The 17,191-nt window shown below is 50.5% G+C and overlaps 1 protein-coding gene across 1 annotated transcript in view; it reads right to left on the bottom strand.

Moving 5' to 3' along the window:
* EPHB1 (EPH receptor B1) overlaps nucleotides 1–17,191 on the bottom strand; it is a 387,857-nt gene that overhangs the window by 132,164 nt on the left and 238,502 nt on the right. The window contains 1 exon segment of the mRNA XM_075548849.1: nucleotides 15,762–16,097. Coding sequence (XP_075404964.1) covers nucleotides 15,762–16,097 — 336 coding nt within the window.

Below are 17,191 nucleotides of genomic sequence, written 5' to 3' on the forward strand. Positions count from 1 at the left end.
CAAATGCTTTGAAAATGATGAGGGCAAAGAATATACAGATGTGCTTTATACAATTGATGTATGTATGGATTGTGATAAGAGTTGTATGAGTCGCTAATAAAATGTTAAAAAATATGAAACTTGAGTTTCGAATTCAGAAAACCTCATCACATGATATGGGTAAATAATGCTGCTTTGCGGGTGGAAAGCACACCCATGACAAGTGTACTGAGGCCGCTCGCCTACCCTAGGAGCTGGCGTGCAGGTCACAGCTGAGGCCCTTCTACCTTGGTGATGACTCCAGCATGTCTCCCAGAGGAGAGAGAAATGGTCCACCGGTTGCAGGAGGGTAGGGGTTCTACAATTACTAGGAAATTCCATGTGAGGTAGTTAGTTTATTGTGCCAACCTGGCCGATAAACACATGTGGGGTTCATTGAAGGGCGGAGGGATAAATGGCTCCGTGAGCCTCGCCATTCAAGTTTTTGGGTCTCTTGCTTTCTGATGGTCTGACCAGGGTGCAGCTGCCTTAGCCAGTTCCCTGCTTCAGCTGGCAAGGCTCACTTCCTGCAAGACATCCCTGAAGACAAGCCACATGGACCTACCCCGATGCAGGCCTGGGTGCTGGAGCAGCCGTGTGGAGGCCCTGCCAGCACTGAGATGCTTAAACATTCACTGACTCAGCTTTCCTCCTGCAGTTGGCATCATTGCATCTGTTCTGTGAGATGGAGGACTTTGTGGATTGGTATTGGACATCTGGGTAAATGTTGGACTTGTGGGCTTGGTCAGCACTGGGTTGGGATGTTTTCTTGATGCACACTTAACCTTTATAGAAATCTCTCTCTTATACATGAGTTTCTGTGGATTTATTTCTCTAACGTACCCAGACTAACACAATATGTCTCTCATAATAAATCATGCTGGTGGTATGAGTGTAGCCTTCTCTAGTTCTTCCATATGAAAGGGGTCACGGTGAGTTCTTGGAGGGAAGCTGCTGTCCCAGTGTGAGCAGGGCAACCTCATCTACAATCCTAGGCATTGCTCCTTTAGGACAACTATTTTTGAAGGAGCGCTGGTGACACAGTGTGTTAGGAACTGGACTGCTAGCTGCAAGTTCAGCTGTCTGATTCCACCAGTCACTCTAAGGGAGAAAGATGAGGCTTTGTGTACCAGTAAGTATCAACAGCCACAGAAGCCCAAAGGGGCAGCTCCACTCTATCTTATCTGATTGTTATGAGTTGGAATCAACTCAACGGCTCTGGGTTTGAGATTCATCACTGAGAGCCACTTGGAGATTATTTCCATTTTATTACTCACGAATAAGCTGCTTGAGCATCCATATACACGTTTTTGGTTAGCATCCATATACACGTTTTTGGTTGGACATATGTCTCTGTTGCTCATAGGTATAGGTCTAGAAGTAGAATTGCTAGACCCTAATGCTAACCTATTCTTTTGAGGAAAGCATTTACCAGACAAACTGTCTTTGGATTAACTACTTCTAATCCATAGTGTTGACCCCAGCTATGAGGACAATGAGGTGGGGTAAGGAAGAAAACAGAGGCCAGAGTACCAACCCACGGAAGTGTGCATTAACCGACACTAAGAAGGGTGAGCTCTGCTGATACCGCAGGGAGGTAGGTTTCTATTTTGGCTCTTCATGGCTTACTCGAAGATCTTGCGGTATGTTAGTCCCATGACCCTCAACTGCTCCAACTGTTCAATGGGGATATTAATTCTTATGTTACAAATGGTCAGAATGTTCTGAGGCTGTGCCATGCAGGATCGATTGCTACTTCTTAGCCCCCAACTAGATCCAGCCTTCAGGACCAAGAGACATGGCCGCCACGCCAAACTCCTCTTCTGAGTGCGCCCAGGACTGCACATGCAAGTCAATCCTTGACCCTCGTTCTCTGAGGCAAGAGCCAGAGGCAGTCTTGGGGATGTGTTTGAGGAATGTCTCCGAGGAGGGTGTGTGAACATGTGGATTAGCCGGGGCGGAGGCAATAGCTAGAATCAGCTTGGAGAAAGGGAAGGCTCAGAGCTGGCCTCCCAGGGGAGCATGTCAGGAAGAGAGATGAAGTCAAGGACATGATATCATGCATGCCCTTGAGCTTTTCTAGGAAGTAACCCAGAAAGGGAGTGGTGGGCCATTCTGTCCTGGAGCAATGAGCTCCAGGAGTCATGAGTTCTGTCCACGCTCGGCCATTGCCTTTCTCCTTGGACCTCAGCACGGGCCCCCTTTGCTTGCGCGCTTCTGGGCCTCTTCGCTTCAATGACACTGCTAATCTTTCTACAGGTTGCTTTGCCCCAAGTCATTCTGATGACCCTAAACCCTTCAATCCTTTCCCTTTGGAAAAAATTCCAAACTCTCTCAACGTTTAACTGCTTGCTCCCTCTTAGGAACTTGCTGCTTGGGTTGGACTCTTCCAGTCACCACATACCCCGAGAATTCTCCTTTTGGAATCTCTACCCATAGTGCCACCTTCTTGGGGTTTACCGCTTCATAACACCACATGTTTCCAAGGGACAAATAGAGCCACAGGCTCCCCTGGCTCCCTGCTCACCGGAGGTGGCCTTCAGAGAGCAGGCTGTTTGTTTTCTAAAGCTCTCAGGGCACTTGGCTTCATTTTCCAAGGGCTCCTCTTCGCCCTCCATCATGGAATAAACTGTGTAAGAAAGACTCATGCTTTGAATCATTTTCTACTGTATTAGCACATAATACTTGTTCAATAAAAAATCTGTTCTCACCTGTCACTTTCCTCTAAAGACATTGAAAGTAGAGGGCCAGAGAGACACTTAGTTCTACCAAATGTGGACTTGATCTTCACGGAAGAGTGGAAGGAAGGATGGAGAGGCAGGTTTGTTATTCTTTGGCTTCCACTTCAGGGGGGATGTCAGAGTGGGTCTGGGTATGGGGGTCCCAGGGGGATGAGGGTAGAATGTTTCTGTTTTGTCGAGACCCAGACACTTGGAAGATGGAGACTCCTCTCATTTCACGACATGTTTCAGCTACGGTGGTACCCTAATTTTAGTCGTTTTTAAACTTTATGTAATCTGTACAACTGGGTCTTCAGGTTAGAGCTCCCTGGAGCATGCAGCGGTAGGTGAAAAGTTAAGGCCGCTCTGGGGAAATCAGGTGTGGAGGTCTCTGAATCCTGAAGCAGCCCTTTGCTTCCTTGCTATCCCTGCCTCTCAAGGCCAGCATCAAGATCTGGAAATGCAGGCAGTCTCCAGAGCTGTCCTTGAGTCTCAGATTCAACGATGTGAGAGCCTGCAACATCTGGGTGATGGTGTGGGGAATGAGGGGGGTAGGGGTGGCTGTCTTTCTTCATCTTTGAAACATCCTAAGAAACAACCCCAAGTGGGCATTCACATGTCACTGCCTAGTACCGATGCAAACCACAAGGTCAGCAGTTCGAAACCACCAGGTGCTCCTTGGGAGAAAGATGGGGCTCTCTACCCCAGAGAGTGATCGTCTTGGAAACTCACAGGGGCAGTTCGACCCTGTCCGATTGGGCTGCTATGAGTTAGCATCAACCTGATGGCACCAGGTGTGTTTGTTGGCTTAGTACTGGTGACAGAGGCACGGTAGAGCACAGGTGGATGCTGTTTCCACGGACATTCCTGACCCAGGAGGTGACTTCCTCTGCTGAGAAGGCCCTGATTAGCTACCAGGTCCCCTTCTACTGGTGAAGCCTCATTCCGCCGCACAGATATGCTTGCATTTTACATTAGGAAGTCAGGCTCATTAAATATTTTTGGTGCGGTAACACTTCTGGTCAAAGTAGATTAAACAAATAAGCAATTAGTTGGGAGACTGAGTATGAATACAAAAGCAGAATTCATTATTTTTCTAATTGTTTTCCCCGTTTGTGGACTTGGGCTTTCTGTTCTCACTCCTTCTGCACTTTGTCCGGAGATGTCCTGCCTCTCTCACCCTCTCTCTGCTCCGCCTTGGTATCACCTGGGACTGGGGACTCTCTGGAGCGTTTGGCATCAGCTCCATGGTGTGGCTTATTGACTGAGCTGAGCCTGGTCTGGGACATCAGTGGAGTGCAAGGGACAGAGGAAGTGAAGGCTTCAGGCTTGGGTGGCTCCATCATCCCCACACCTGGGCAGGAAGCTGCAGGCCAAAGCTCTTACCCCTTCACCCTGGCCATTTGGGGTCTAAACCAAAGTGGGTGAGGTGAGGGTGAAAGCTGACAGTGAGATTACAAATGAGGCTCTCATTCTGACAAGACCTCCGATGTGATGGGGGGCAGCTGTTGTTGAATGTGGTCATCCACCGGCCCGAGCATGGTCCCCATTGGCATCACCTGGGGACTGTAGAATTTGGAGCATTACCCGAGGCCCACTGAGTAAAGAGGTCTCAGGGTGGGGCCCAGTAATCTGGCTAACCAGCTTCTGGAAGATTCTGATACAGCTCAAGTTTGAGAACTACTGATCTAGAAATCAGAATATGAATCTCTGAAAGGACGTCCGACGTCCTTCCAGTTTCTGTTCACGCTTACCATTTAAAGGTTGGAAGAGAGGGAAAGTGCCTTCCCTGAGCCCCCAGCACTTGGGTGCAGAGCCAGAAGAGAGCCAGGCCTCCTTTTTCAGGCCTTTGCTGTCCCTCCACCCCTCCACTCACTAGGCCAGGCAATGGCAGGGTCCCAACCCCAGGCCCAGAAGTCTAAGTGTCTGGGCTTAAGGCCCAGAGAACTTTCCTTAGAGTCTGGAGAGGCGAAACCCATGTACTGCTCAGGCAGAATTCTCTCTGGCTGTGCTCAGCTGTGATGCACTCCTGCGTGCACACACCCACAAAGTCCTGGGCCTCCTTTCCTTGATCCGGTGTCCCCTACTCCACCATGGCCACCCCTGTCCAAGCCCTCCCTGCACCTGGTCAGCCAGTAGGAGTAAACTCCCCAGTATCTCTCCACCAACCTGTTCGCCGAGCATTCCCTCCACCCTTCTGTGAAAGGCCAACTGGCTCTGTCCTTAGACACACCGTCTCTCAAGTCGTGGTGCGTCATCATCTTGCATACACCACCGCAGGGTCATGCTGTGGGGCATGACCTCATTACCATAGCCTACGCCATGCCACTCCTCACAACCCGCCCCCCATACCCTGTGGAAAATGGGCCACTGCCCTCCATCTCTTGAGAACAAGCCTTCCCCAACTCACCGAAGACCGGTTCTGCCCCCGTCTTTCCCTTCCCCGAACTTGTCATCGTGTTCCTGACCTCAATGTCCGTGTGAATCACGCGTTTCACAGCCTGGCCCCTTGGGTACCACACACCCCGGCTTGTCCACAAGGGTCTAGTCACTTGGTGCACTTGGACTTGCCCTCTCCTGAAGTTCCTCAAAACCAGAGTCCAGTATTCTGCTTTCTCGTTGCCATCTCAAAGATCGTAATGCAATGGTCCCCGCTTTCAGCTGGGCCGCTCGTGCCCAACACCACAGTCCTCTCTTTTAGTCACATCTTTTTGATCCGGCTCAGGTCCCCCAGGCTCCCTGCCCCCGCCCCCCGCGATTGGTTTAACTGTCAAGACGCTCTACACCCTTTCTCCCATTTCTTTACAGCATGCTGTCGTTAGGAGATGATGTTCAGTGGGTTCTGACCCCCCATGACCCCATGTTACAGAGCAGAACTGCCCTGGGGCTTCTTGACTGGAATCGGTATGGGAGCAGATCCCGGGACCTTTGGTCAGTACAGCCCATGGGAAGGTTCAAACAGCTAACCTTTTGTTTGTCAGCCAAGAATGTACCCTTTGCACCACTGGGCCGCTTGAGCCTGGTGTCCAGGTATCAAACCGCAACCCACGATAGACTCAAGAACTGCTTCCGACAGCCAGGCCCTCCTGAAATGCCCCACAACAGAGCGCATGCTTGGTGAATATGTCCCCACCAATGTCGCGTGTGGCTCTCAAAGCTTTCTGGGGATCCTGAATTCCTCTGGTCAATTCAATCTCCCATCATCTGCAAAGGCACTGTGAGTCCTGCCCATGTTCCTTAGGCCTTCCGTCTCGGTACTTCTCCTTCACTCTCAGCAACCAACCTTACCTCCCACCTCACAGAGAAAAGAGATGCCTGGACCTCCAGGGACCGCAGCCATACCTGGGGATGCCCACTTCCACAAAACCCAGCCCGCCTGCTCTTAGCCTGGCCACTGCGCGCCGCTGGGAGCACCGGGGCAGCTCCTGCTGCTCAAAACCCATTGGCTCATTTCCCTGCTTGGGTTTCTTTGTTCTCTGTGCCAACTGCCTGAAGCCGACCCCTCAAGGGAAGCTACTAGTTAAGCCAGGTGGCAGCGCCCTCCCAGAGCAGAGACGTCCGCAGTGGAGACAAGGGGGCTGCCTTGTGTTCCTCGGGCAGCAAGCCACTCAATGCAAACCTCCCAAAGCCCCGCCTCTTTCATGGGGTGTGGCACCTGCCACTGAGCCTCAAAGCAGCTCCTGTGGGGACCCTCCCAGTGCCTCTACTGTGAAACGGCTGCGCCTGCCCTCTCAGCTCTCCCACTATCTCTCAAGGGAACTGCACAGCCGTCTCCACCCACCCCTGCCCACACCCGTCTCCTCACCGCTTCCCTCCCATCCCCTCAAGCAAAGACCCACCCATTGGCTTTATTATATGTACCAGAGGGTACACCCACTGGGCACATGGCGACCAGGATGAGGGGGACAGGGCCCTTTCTCTTGAGTAGCCCCCAGGCTATCAGGAACACAGGCCTACTCCCTTGAAAAAAAAAAGTGCTCATGTTTAAGACACCATTGTATTGCCCTTATACTGAGGACAATTTAAAGCCGAACAACCCACCCATGTCACCTCAGGCCTTCCTGCGAGGAAGGGGCAGGACCAGGCCCTTGTTGCCCCTCAGCTCTTATAGAAGGATCAAACATTTGCTCAGAAAAGAAGTAAACCAAAAGACAGAAAACATTAAGAAAAAAATGTTTGTTTAAAGAAACCACATTCCAAAATCTGAGGTCTTCCTTCCTGAGTCAGTGTCCCACAGCTGGGCTCCCCGGACGAGGCTGATGCCAAGCAGGACTGGGCGTCTTGCAAGAAGGCTCCCTTACACGGCAACATAGGAGTGGTCCAGCACTGCCCTATTTCCCCAGCACAGCGACTGGGGCTCTCCCCCCACCCCCAAACATCTTTCACATCCGCTCAGAGATGTTAATTTTCTGAAATTAAACACTTAGCTTGATTACTGTTTTGTTAATTGCTGCATTCAAAAACCCCTGGTGCTCCTGCCTGTTGAACACGGATGTTGCTGTGAAAATGATGAGGCACCGCGTTGGTGTGCAGCTGGACACACAACAGCGCTGCCGCGCCACCCAGACGCCCCCACTGCGCCTGCTCAGCCAGCTGGGTCCTGCTAGTCGTAGAGCGGAAAGCCAGGTCATAGCAGAGCGTCTCTGACGGCCATGCTTTGCGGGACAGAGCACCAAGGAAGACTTGGATCTCACTAACATCTGGGAGACTGGCAGGGCCCAACTCCATTTCCCACCCCACGCCTACCGCTGCCTAATGACAACAAGAACACAGAGAGCTAGCTCCGCAGTACCACTTGCTGATGCCTGGGAGAAAAGACTGCCCCGTACCTGCATTCAGTCCCAACTGTGCACATCCATTCACGGAGTGCTTTCTGCATCTCAGGCACCTCGTTCGCTGGAGGCTGTGGTGGCATGCAGATGGACGAGCCAATAGGGCAGGTGTGACCGGCACGTTCTCCTCATAAGAACATTGTGCTTATGGACTCAGCTAAACAGTCTGGCTCGGTGTGGACAGATCACTGGGATCCCTCCTCTCTTGCACCCTTTAGCCAAGGCCACAAGGTCACCAGCAACTACCCTGTAGCCCAGCCCCCTGTTCTGCGAGCAGCGAGCGTGATAAGGACCTGCTTCGGAGTGTGAAGAGAGTCCAGCATCGTTAGGTCCTCCCCGCCAGCAGTTCCATTTCTCCCAGCACAAGATTCCCTCTTGAAAGGCCTGGATCCAGACGGAGTGATGAGCAAAAGAGCTTCCTGGGTCCCCGGGGGCTACTCTAGTCACACCAGCAGCGATGCACGGAGGGGCTTTCCCAGCTGCCGCGTGAGCTGTGAGCAGAATCGCTGGCACAGGTGTACGCCCATACCCACCCACCGGACAGTTCACTTGAGCAATGCCAAGAGCTCACCCACTACACCGTCCATCACTATACAGCAAACACACCCACACCGCATGTGCATGCGGTCGCAGGCGGTCTTCTGCAAAGGGAGGCTGTCACCGCGGTAAGGAAATGGTACTAAGAGGACAGTGGGGGTCCGGAGACCCTGGGTCTCTTCGCAGCTTAGCCCCCCCAGCTCATGGGGTGATTTTTCTGGGCCTCAGTCTAGGCATGAGTGCTGTGGAGGCTCCCGAGGGCTTGGCTCCTGGCCTGTTGGTGTGGCCTCGGTGCCCGGAGTTGTGGGTGAAGGCTTGCTGAGTATGTGAATGAATGCCAGCCCCCAGAGCGGAGCCCAACGCCTCAGCCTTCAGGAAGCCCTCCAGGCCGGTGCTGGAGGGAGGAGCGCACTCTTCCAGAGTGGAGTGCTGACACAGGCAAGCATCGCTGGGTCCTCTCTGTCCGATCGTGAGCATCACTCAAACGTTCTACCTTGGAGCCAGAGAAGGACAGCAGCTCTGTAGCCCACCAGGACATATTCGGGACCCTCTCCCTCCTCCCTCTCCCCCTCCCCAACTCAACCCTCACACATGCTGATCATACTAGAGTGCTAGGACCCATCGGTTAGTGGTTGGCTGACTTTTGGAGGTCGGTGACCAGGCTTGTCTCCCTAGTCTGTCTGAGTTGGGAAGCTCGGCTGAATCCCGACTCGCATGATCGCAACATGCAAACCTCCACTGGCAGACGGGCTGTGGCCATGCATGGGTGAATTGTTTGAGAACAGGCCTTTCCACATGGAGAATTCCATCACGGAACCAACACTGCCCCCAAAACACGCATGCACTACAATTCATGTGTGTGTGCCAAACACATCAGGGAACTAGCTATCAAGGTGCTCCTCCCTCGTGATGCTGGAGGTTGGTGACAAAGTCTGACTCTCCAGAGCTCACAGGCTGGTGATAGAGGTCAAGGGAGCAGGGCGGGACCCCGGCCTCATTCCTGGCCCAGATCACCAGCTAACACACAGCTGCTGGCTGCCGTCTAGTATCTCCATGAAAGGTCCTTGTCAACGTCAGGACCCAAGAAACAATAAATAAACACCACCTTTCTAAAATGAACCATGAGAAGCAAACAATGAAATGACCTATGCAACGGAATGAAGAACAAGGAGCACTTCTTTCTTCACATCAGTGGGAGTTTTCTCTGAAGTCTCCCATCTTGCCATCTTTGTGAAGTCCAGACGCAATCTTTCGTCTGCTCGGGAGCAGATTCAGCCCGCTAATTTCCAATGAGAGCAGCTCTTAAGAATGAACTGGTCTGAGCATATGTATCTTAACATCCTGCATTTTTACAGGCAGGAGTGTAATATTGTTTTAATATTTAATTTTGAGATTTACATAATATCTTTCCTCCAAAGAGCTCAATATATTGCAATATCATAAAATTCTTTTTTCATATTCAAAGATTATTCTTTATGCATGCAAATACTATATTTAACCAAAGAATAATGCAAATTAGGTGATGTATTCTGAGAAATTGGTGGGCTAGATCATTCTTTTGTAGGAAAAGTAGTGTATCTGAGTGACTTTAATTTTCTGAGAACTTCAAATACGGCCTGAAAAAATGGACAAACCTTCGGGCCTTGAGACAATTCACAGATGTATTTTAAAAATAGGATTAAGCAATGGATTGTGTCCCTGTCATGTGCCTGCTGAATATGTTAGTCTTCCACATTCAATTGGCACAGCAGGCCACACATGAGCTGTGTGTGATACAAATGTCAGATGTAAATGGTGGGGGTGGGCTCAGGAAAGTAAAGAGGAAACGTGTGACGAGACGACAGGCGAGCTCCTCTGAGTGGCAGGATCCCTCTGGGCCAGGTAGGCAGGTTCTGGGCTCCAGTCCCATCCTTATCACTAACTCCCTGGGACCCAAACGCTGTCGTCTTTCTTCCTGGTACCTACTCCTCCTGGTGCTGACAGACAACCCATCCGCTCTGTTACTGACCTGCTGTGGATGATATTAATCTTTAGCAGCCTAGGAAGGAGGAGGCCAACAAATTGCTCTCTGGCTTAGGACAGATTCTCAGCGATGATACTAATCTCCCAGTTCATTCACAGAGGGGAGAATGGTTTTGCATCCCCTGCCTCATTTGCTTGTCACCACAGCACAAGGAAGCAGATGTTGGTACCCCCCTTTGACAGGGCAGAAACAAGGGGGCACAATGGTGACGAGCTGTTGCATTAGCCATTTGGCTGGTGAGGAGTGGAACAACACGGTGTCGTTATGAGTCAGCCTTGACCCTCAGGGCAGTGTGTTTGGTTTGGGTTTGTCAATACTTTAAAACTGGATTTTCAGCTTCTGTGAGCTGGCAGCCCTGGGCAGGGCAGCACACATGGTGCCATGCGCCCCCCAACCCCCCTGCCCGACCCCGTGATCTGCAGTTCCCACCACCCCGGACTGCTTCACGCCCAACCCTGGCTCTGCTCCTGACCATTACCTGCCTGGCTCGATGGCTTTGATTTTGCTCTCTCCGGCTGCTAAAGCCACTGGCTTTATTTCATCTTGCTACTAGTTGATGTTATAGATGTGCTGGCCTGATCCGTGTCTTGTTATTCACGCCCCCCTCAAGATTTCCTCCGAGGCCCCCTTTCCCAACTCTGACACTCAGAGTCTAGTTGGCAGAAGAGAGAAGGAGAGTTTGTCATTCACTTAATTCTCTCTGACAGCCAGATGATCCGGCCATCAGTCTGAATCTGGGGCCAGATGCCAGAGAGTGACTGCAGGAGTTAGTGGTGATAACAACCTCTCTGCAGATAGCTTGGCCACTGGAACAGAGAGTTCCACCTGATCTGGTCTATTTTAAACTCAGGGCAGCTGTATTCAGTGCAAGGATGCCTCCCTGCAGACCTCACGTAAACCTGAACTTGCATAATTCATGGCCAAGCCTGATCAAAGATGACGGACAGTTTTTTTCCCCTCTGACAGCTAAAGTGGCCCTGCTATATGGCAATAGATTAGAGAGAGCCTACAACTCACACCACCCACAATAATGTGATTTTTGATGAGGCTGAGGATAAAATGGCTTCAGACCCAAGTCTGAAGCCCAGGTTAGTCATTTAATAGCTGTGAGACGCTGAACCAATTCTGAAAACACTGACCCGTTTCTTCACCTGACCCATCTCATCTCTTGGCAGAGGCTGGGTACATTGGAAGTGCTCAAAATTGGGGGTTGTTTATAGATTGGAGGAGGACCAATCCTGATCGTCTCCAAGTGGAACACAATCCTTGCATCTCTGTGACGATGTACTAAGCAAACTGATCTGTCTTGGAAGAAGTATGATGAGAGTGCTCCTTAGAGGCAAGGATGATGAGACTCGGTCTTACATACTGAAGACATGTTGTCAGGAGAGACCAGTGCCTGCAGAAGGACGTCCTGCCTGGTCAAGGGGAGGGGCAGTGAGAACGCGGTGGACGGACACAGTGGCTGCCACAGCGGCTCAGACAGGAGCCATTGTGAGGATGCACAGGACTGGGCTGCGTTTTGGTCTGTGTGCGCAGGGTTGCGAGGGGCCAGAGCCGACTCGCTGGCAGCTAATAGCAACATACCCCAGGCTGGGGTTGCAATAGAGAAACATAGAGGCTGTCTCAACCTCGGGGCTCCCACAGACACCGTGTGGTTCAGTCCTGCCAATGCCTGAGTGCAGAACTATACCTACTGGGTCCCTAATGACCCAAATTATGCAATCTCCTAAGGTCTCTTCTTGGATCTTAGCCCTTGGGGTCAAGAGAAATCTACCAGTGATCTTGTCTGATGCACTGATGCCAACCATAACCTTTTCCTGTTGGATATCCACATAAGCCCAGAAGAGCTGCCTGTATCCACTGGTCAGGGCTCATGAGAGCAGCACAAGGGGGCATCGGTGTGGCATCTCTGGGAAACCTCGAGAAAGAATAGCATGGCAATCAGTGAGAACTGCACCCTCAGACGTGACCTACAGCCCCTAGACAAGGGAGGATCCAGCCCAGGGTACTGAGCAGTTTCCCAGGGTAGAGACCGCTGTCCATTGTGCGGCAGATCAGTGCACAAGCACCAGGTAGCCAAGTTAATCAGCCCTTTTCTCTCATGGACTCTCATGTACATTGTCAAAATCAAATTCAGCTTGGAGACAATGTGTTCTCTCTCTCTCTCTCTCTCTCTCTCTCTCTCTCTCTCTCTCTCTCTCTCTCTCTCTCACACACACACACACACACACACACACACACACACACACCCATCTCAGAGGCAAGGAAAAGTTTTGTATGGCTCCCTTCAGTCAGAGCAAATTGTGGAAGGGCAACAGAGATGGCATACTGTCTGCCCCTCCTCTGAGAAGGATGGCACTGGCTGGCTCTATTGAAATGTCCCTCCACCCTCCCAAACAAATCAAAAGTCACTGCCATTGAGTTGTCAATTCCAACTCATAGCCACCCTATAGGGCAGAGCAGAGCTGCCCTGTGGGCAGTTTCTGAGACTGTAACTGGTTACGGGAATAGAAGGCGTCAACATTCTCCCTCAAAGTGGCCAGTGGTTTTGAACTGCTGGCCTCATGGTTATCAGGCCAACTCATAATCCATTAAACTCCCAGGGCTCGAAAACAGAGAGGCTGCCCATCCACTAGGGCAGGGAACAGGGAGTCAGAGATAGAGGGGATATCCTGCTAAGATTCGCCAAACCCCTCTAAGCCATGGCCTTCTTACCTAAAAGATGTACACAATAGTTTTCAAGTCACTGGGTAATTACAGGGACCAAATGAGCCAATCTATTCCAAAATTGTTGGTAAGTTCAAAAGAAATGCAAATTTAAAGTACTATAGCAATACCTATTCCTCATCCAGGACCCACCCTTTGGTCCCCAGCCATTTCACAAAATTTGGGCCGTTCCAGGCACAGAAAGTAAACACATACTGATTGAGTTAATGATTGATTTCAGGAGCAGCTCTTGACCCAATTCTGAGTCAGTCGCTGATCCTGCTCCTATTTCAAACAACAGGGCAGTTGCGCATGAGGACAACCCCAGGCAGTCACATCAAGGGAGTCGGCCTGTGCCTCCCCTGGAGTGGAAGGGTGTAAGGAGCATCCTAGGAAGGAGACAGACACGGCAGGAGCTCTTGGTGATATCTGGGTGCATCTGTCTCGTCTCAATTGGACCTGAGTCACCATGGTTATTGAGACAAGCAGAGTTTAGCCTTTCTCCCATTTTAATAAGAAGTGTGTGCTCACGTTTCTAAACAATTGATGGAAAGTGATCCATGCTCATATATTTATTTATTTACCAAACCCATGTGACAGAATCATGTTCCCCACAGTAGGGGCTACCGGTCAACTGGGTATTTTCTGTGTATCAGTCAGATGGATCCTGGGTTCATGCACTGTCACCTTCAGACACCGACATTCCAAAATCCCAAAAGAGAAATCATAGATGAAGGTTGACCATACAAAGCCAGGGGAGATCATAAAAAGGCGCTGCACCTTGAGGAGAACAAAGGATAAGAGAAATGCGTTCTTGGAGGAATAAATAGGTGAGGTTAAAAACAAATATTTTGGATGCTGGCCATATAGGGACCCTTGCCTGAGGCCTGGTCCCTTGGGCTTGCTGCAATGTGGGAAAGTACAGATGGCTAGACAAGCAGATGGACAGGCTTGGGAATAGCAGGGGAAAGGAAGGGAGGAGCAGAAGAAAAGCCGACCGATCTAAGTGGCAGGTTTGTTAGCACATGCTTACAGAAAGAGAAAAGACAGCCAAGCCCAGCGTAACATAACAGCCTGGCAGAATTGTTATTCCCAGAAGCTGGAGCACTGAAATATTTCAGCCAGTTTTCTGCCTTAAACTCTCCAAGGAAAGCACCGCTAACAAAGGCGGTGAGTGTTCCATGCGCAACAGAATGCAGAAATTACCATTCTCTTTTCTTTGGGCAAGACAGACTGTCACAACCTTTGTCTCCATGGCACCAGGCTGTGGTCACCAGCTGGATGCTTCCACATCTCCACTCATATTTTTTCTCACTACACACGTATGCATGTAAACACGTGACCATACACAGACATACAAACATGAACACAGGAACACACACACGCTCACAGCAACAACGCAGCCATCTGGACAGCCATGCACTCAGACAACACCTTTTTTTCTCCTCAGTTCTGACAGCTTAAGCCCAAGAATCATCTGCCATCAAAGAAGCCTGGTATTAAAACAGGCAGAAAGAGTCTGAGGATAGGGGCAGGCTGGGGAGTAGAAAAGGGGAGAGCAGGGGAGAGGCGTTTAAGGAGGAGGGGAGGGACGCACAGAAAAAGAGCAGAGGGAGGGAAATGCTTGGTTACTGCTAGTCCACTAGCACGCTGTCCGTTTAGAATCTGTTGATTAGAAAAATCCATAATTCCAAATAAGATATGGTCCATTGCCTGTGACCCCCATTGCCAGTAGACAGAATGTCACCTCTCCTCTCCCACCTTGCACCTCCCAGCCCCCCCCCCCCGCCCAGGGGAGGGATTGATCATTTCTCTAACTCCCTTGATATTTCCCACAATATGGATTGCCTACAGTGCTCAGAATAGACCACTTTCTAAGCTTGTCCTTTGTGTGTTATCAGTCCTTCAGTTCATGCGTCCTGGAGGAAACGGGAATCCTAGTACCACCGTATCCTTCATAGTGCCTAATCCACAGCTTGGCACACAGTAACTGCTCGTTAATGAGGAATGAGTAAATAAATAAGCGAGGGAGGGAGTGCATGGGTGGACTGCTTAAATAGATATTTAAAAAATGTTTTGTGTAAGAGGTGAAACGTAATCAAGATGAGAAGGGTAAGGGATACAGAAATAAAGAGGAGGGAGGAAACCGTGTTCTGATATGTGCATGCCAAGGGGACACACCGGCTATCAGCAGTGATCCATTGCCACCTATCTGAGGTCCCTGGAACAGTGTAGCCTTTGTCTGCGCAAGCTATACAGGAGAATGCCTTCCTGAGCTACATGGGTTTAATTGAAAAATAATCTATGAAGGTATTACTGACTTTATCATAGGATTTCTGGGAAGCTTCTGTCATGGGTTTTCTATTAAAATTGCCTTTGTTTCTGTTCTCAAGGTCTTTCAGTATTCCTACTGCCATACCTATCTCTCCATTTACCTACTTTCATTCTTCCATCCACCCACTTTCATTCATCCATCTACTTGTCTGTCCATCTGTCCACTCATCAGTCCACTCACCAGTCCAACCATCCCTCCACTCACTCATCCATTCATCCACCCACTTTTCTGTTCATCCATCAAGTCACCTGTCTGTCCATCCACCCACACATTGATCTCATTCTAGTCCCCATCCACTCATCTGTCCACACACTCACCCATCAACTTGTCTGTTCATACATCGATCCTTTCAAAAGTGTTTGTTGACCCTCGACTGCATGACCACCACCGAGTTCTACATTGACTTGACTCTGCTTTGCTTCGGTGCTGTATCCGGCACCCAGACGAGACTTGCCTGCTGCATGACAGGGAAAGGCCAAGGTGTGACCCTTTGTTTCCAGGAGGAGGTCTGAGGGCAGAGCAGCAGGATGGTTCTGCACCCAGACGGACAAAGAGTTAGCCATACAAACAAAGGTCTCTAGACTCACCAGCTTGGTTTGTGGTGATGTTGACAGAGACGTGCTGTGGGGGGAAGGGGCTCTTGCCAGAGACTCCGTTGACAGCCTGGATGTCAAAGGTGTAAGGCGTGTGAGCCCACAGGCTGCTGATGGAGACCCGGCACTGGGTCAGGCCCAGCTGCCTGGGCAAAAACTCCACGTTGTCATCGCATCGGGAGCAGCTCCGGCGGTCTGCCCGGCACTTTTTGCAGATGATGTTGTACGTCACATCATCCCGTCCACCTGTCTCCCGGGGAGGATGCCATTCCAGAATGATGGAGGTCTCATTGACGATGGAGATGACGTTGCGGGGACCTGAGGGGACGCCTGTGGGAGACAAAAGACAGTGCAGTGAGCCTTGGCAGAAGCTCCCTTGTCCAGGATCTCTCTCTGAGCCTTTGCTATACTCCCACCCTCCTCCCATCCCCTCCCCTCCCTCAAACAAAGATCTCGTTGTCCCCAGCTCTGCCAAGGCAAAGATGATAACCCGTCTCAAGTTCCCTTTGCAATTGACCTGTTTTCGATCACATGCACCCAAGGATTTGTGAACTCCAAGTCCTGACTTTGCAACTTTGTAGCTGAGTTTGGTCTTGGGCATGTTATAGCCTAGCATGGTAGTTAAGGGCACGGGCTCTGGAGCCAGGCCGCTGAACTAAAGTTTTGGGTCCCTCCCTCACTAGCTAGTGTACCTAGGGATGACATACATACAAACCTCTCTGTGCATCTGTTATTTCATATGAGAAATGGGGATAATACCAATTACCATGTGAAGGTTTTTTAATAAGATAAAATCTATGAAAAGCCAATAAAAAAATCCCACGTATAGAAAACACAACATAATGAGTTGTCAAATGAATGAAAATGAGTGAAGGTGTCCCGGAGCGGACTAAAAACCAGTTACCATCAAATCTACCCAGACTCATAGTGAGCCCATGTGTGTCGGGGTAGAACTGTGCGGGATTTGGGGAAGTGGATCACCGGACCTTCCTTCCAAGGTGCCTTAGGTTGGCTCCAAACCTCTGACCTTTTCATTAGCAGTCGAGTGCTTTCACCAGGACTCCTGGAGCAGGCTGGCCTTGGCGATCTCCAGGATTGTGTGTTCCCAGAGACCAGTGAGCACAACTACCTTCTGGTTATTGAAGCCCTGTCACCTTCAGCAGCACAGTGGAGCTGAGCTTTCTCAGTGGGCCGTTCCTCTAGCTGCACTCTGATCCCAGCGCATAAAACCGGAAACTTCCCGTTCCTTGGAAGTCAGTGGGGATTAGTGCACACCCCTCCATTCCCCTCTCTTTTTCAGCACTTCAAAGAGGAGGTGAAGGTGACCGCTGAGACCAGGAGAGGACACAAGGGAGTCTGTGCACAGCCTTCCATGTTTGACCCTGCCTTATACCAAACTCCCCGAGCAGTTCCGGTTCCTGGTT

Source organism: Tenrec ecaudatus, chromosome 4 (genome assembly GCF_050624435.1).
Source record: "Tenrec ecaudatus isolate mTenEca1 chromosome 4, mTenEca1.hap1, whole genome shotgun sequence".
Classification (NCBI taxonomy): Eukaryota; Metazoa; Chordata; class Mammalia; order Afrosoricida; family Tenrecidae; genus Tenrec; species Tenrec ecaudatus.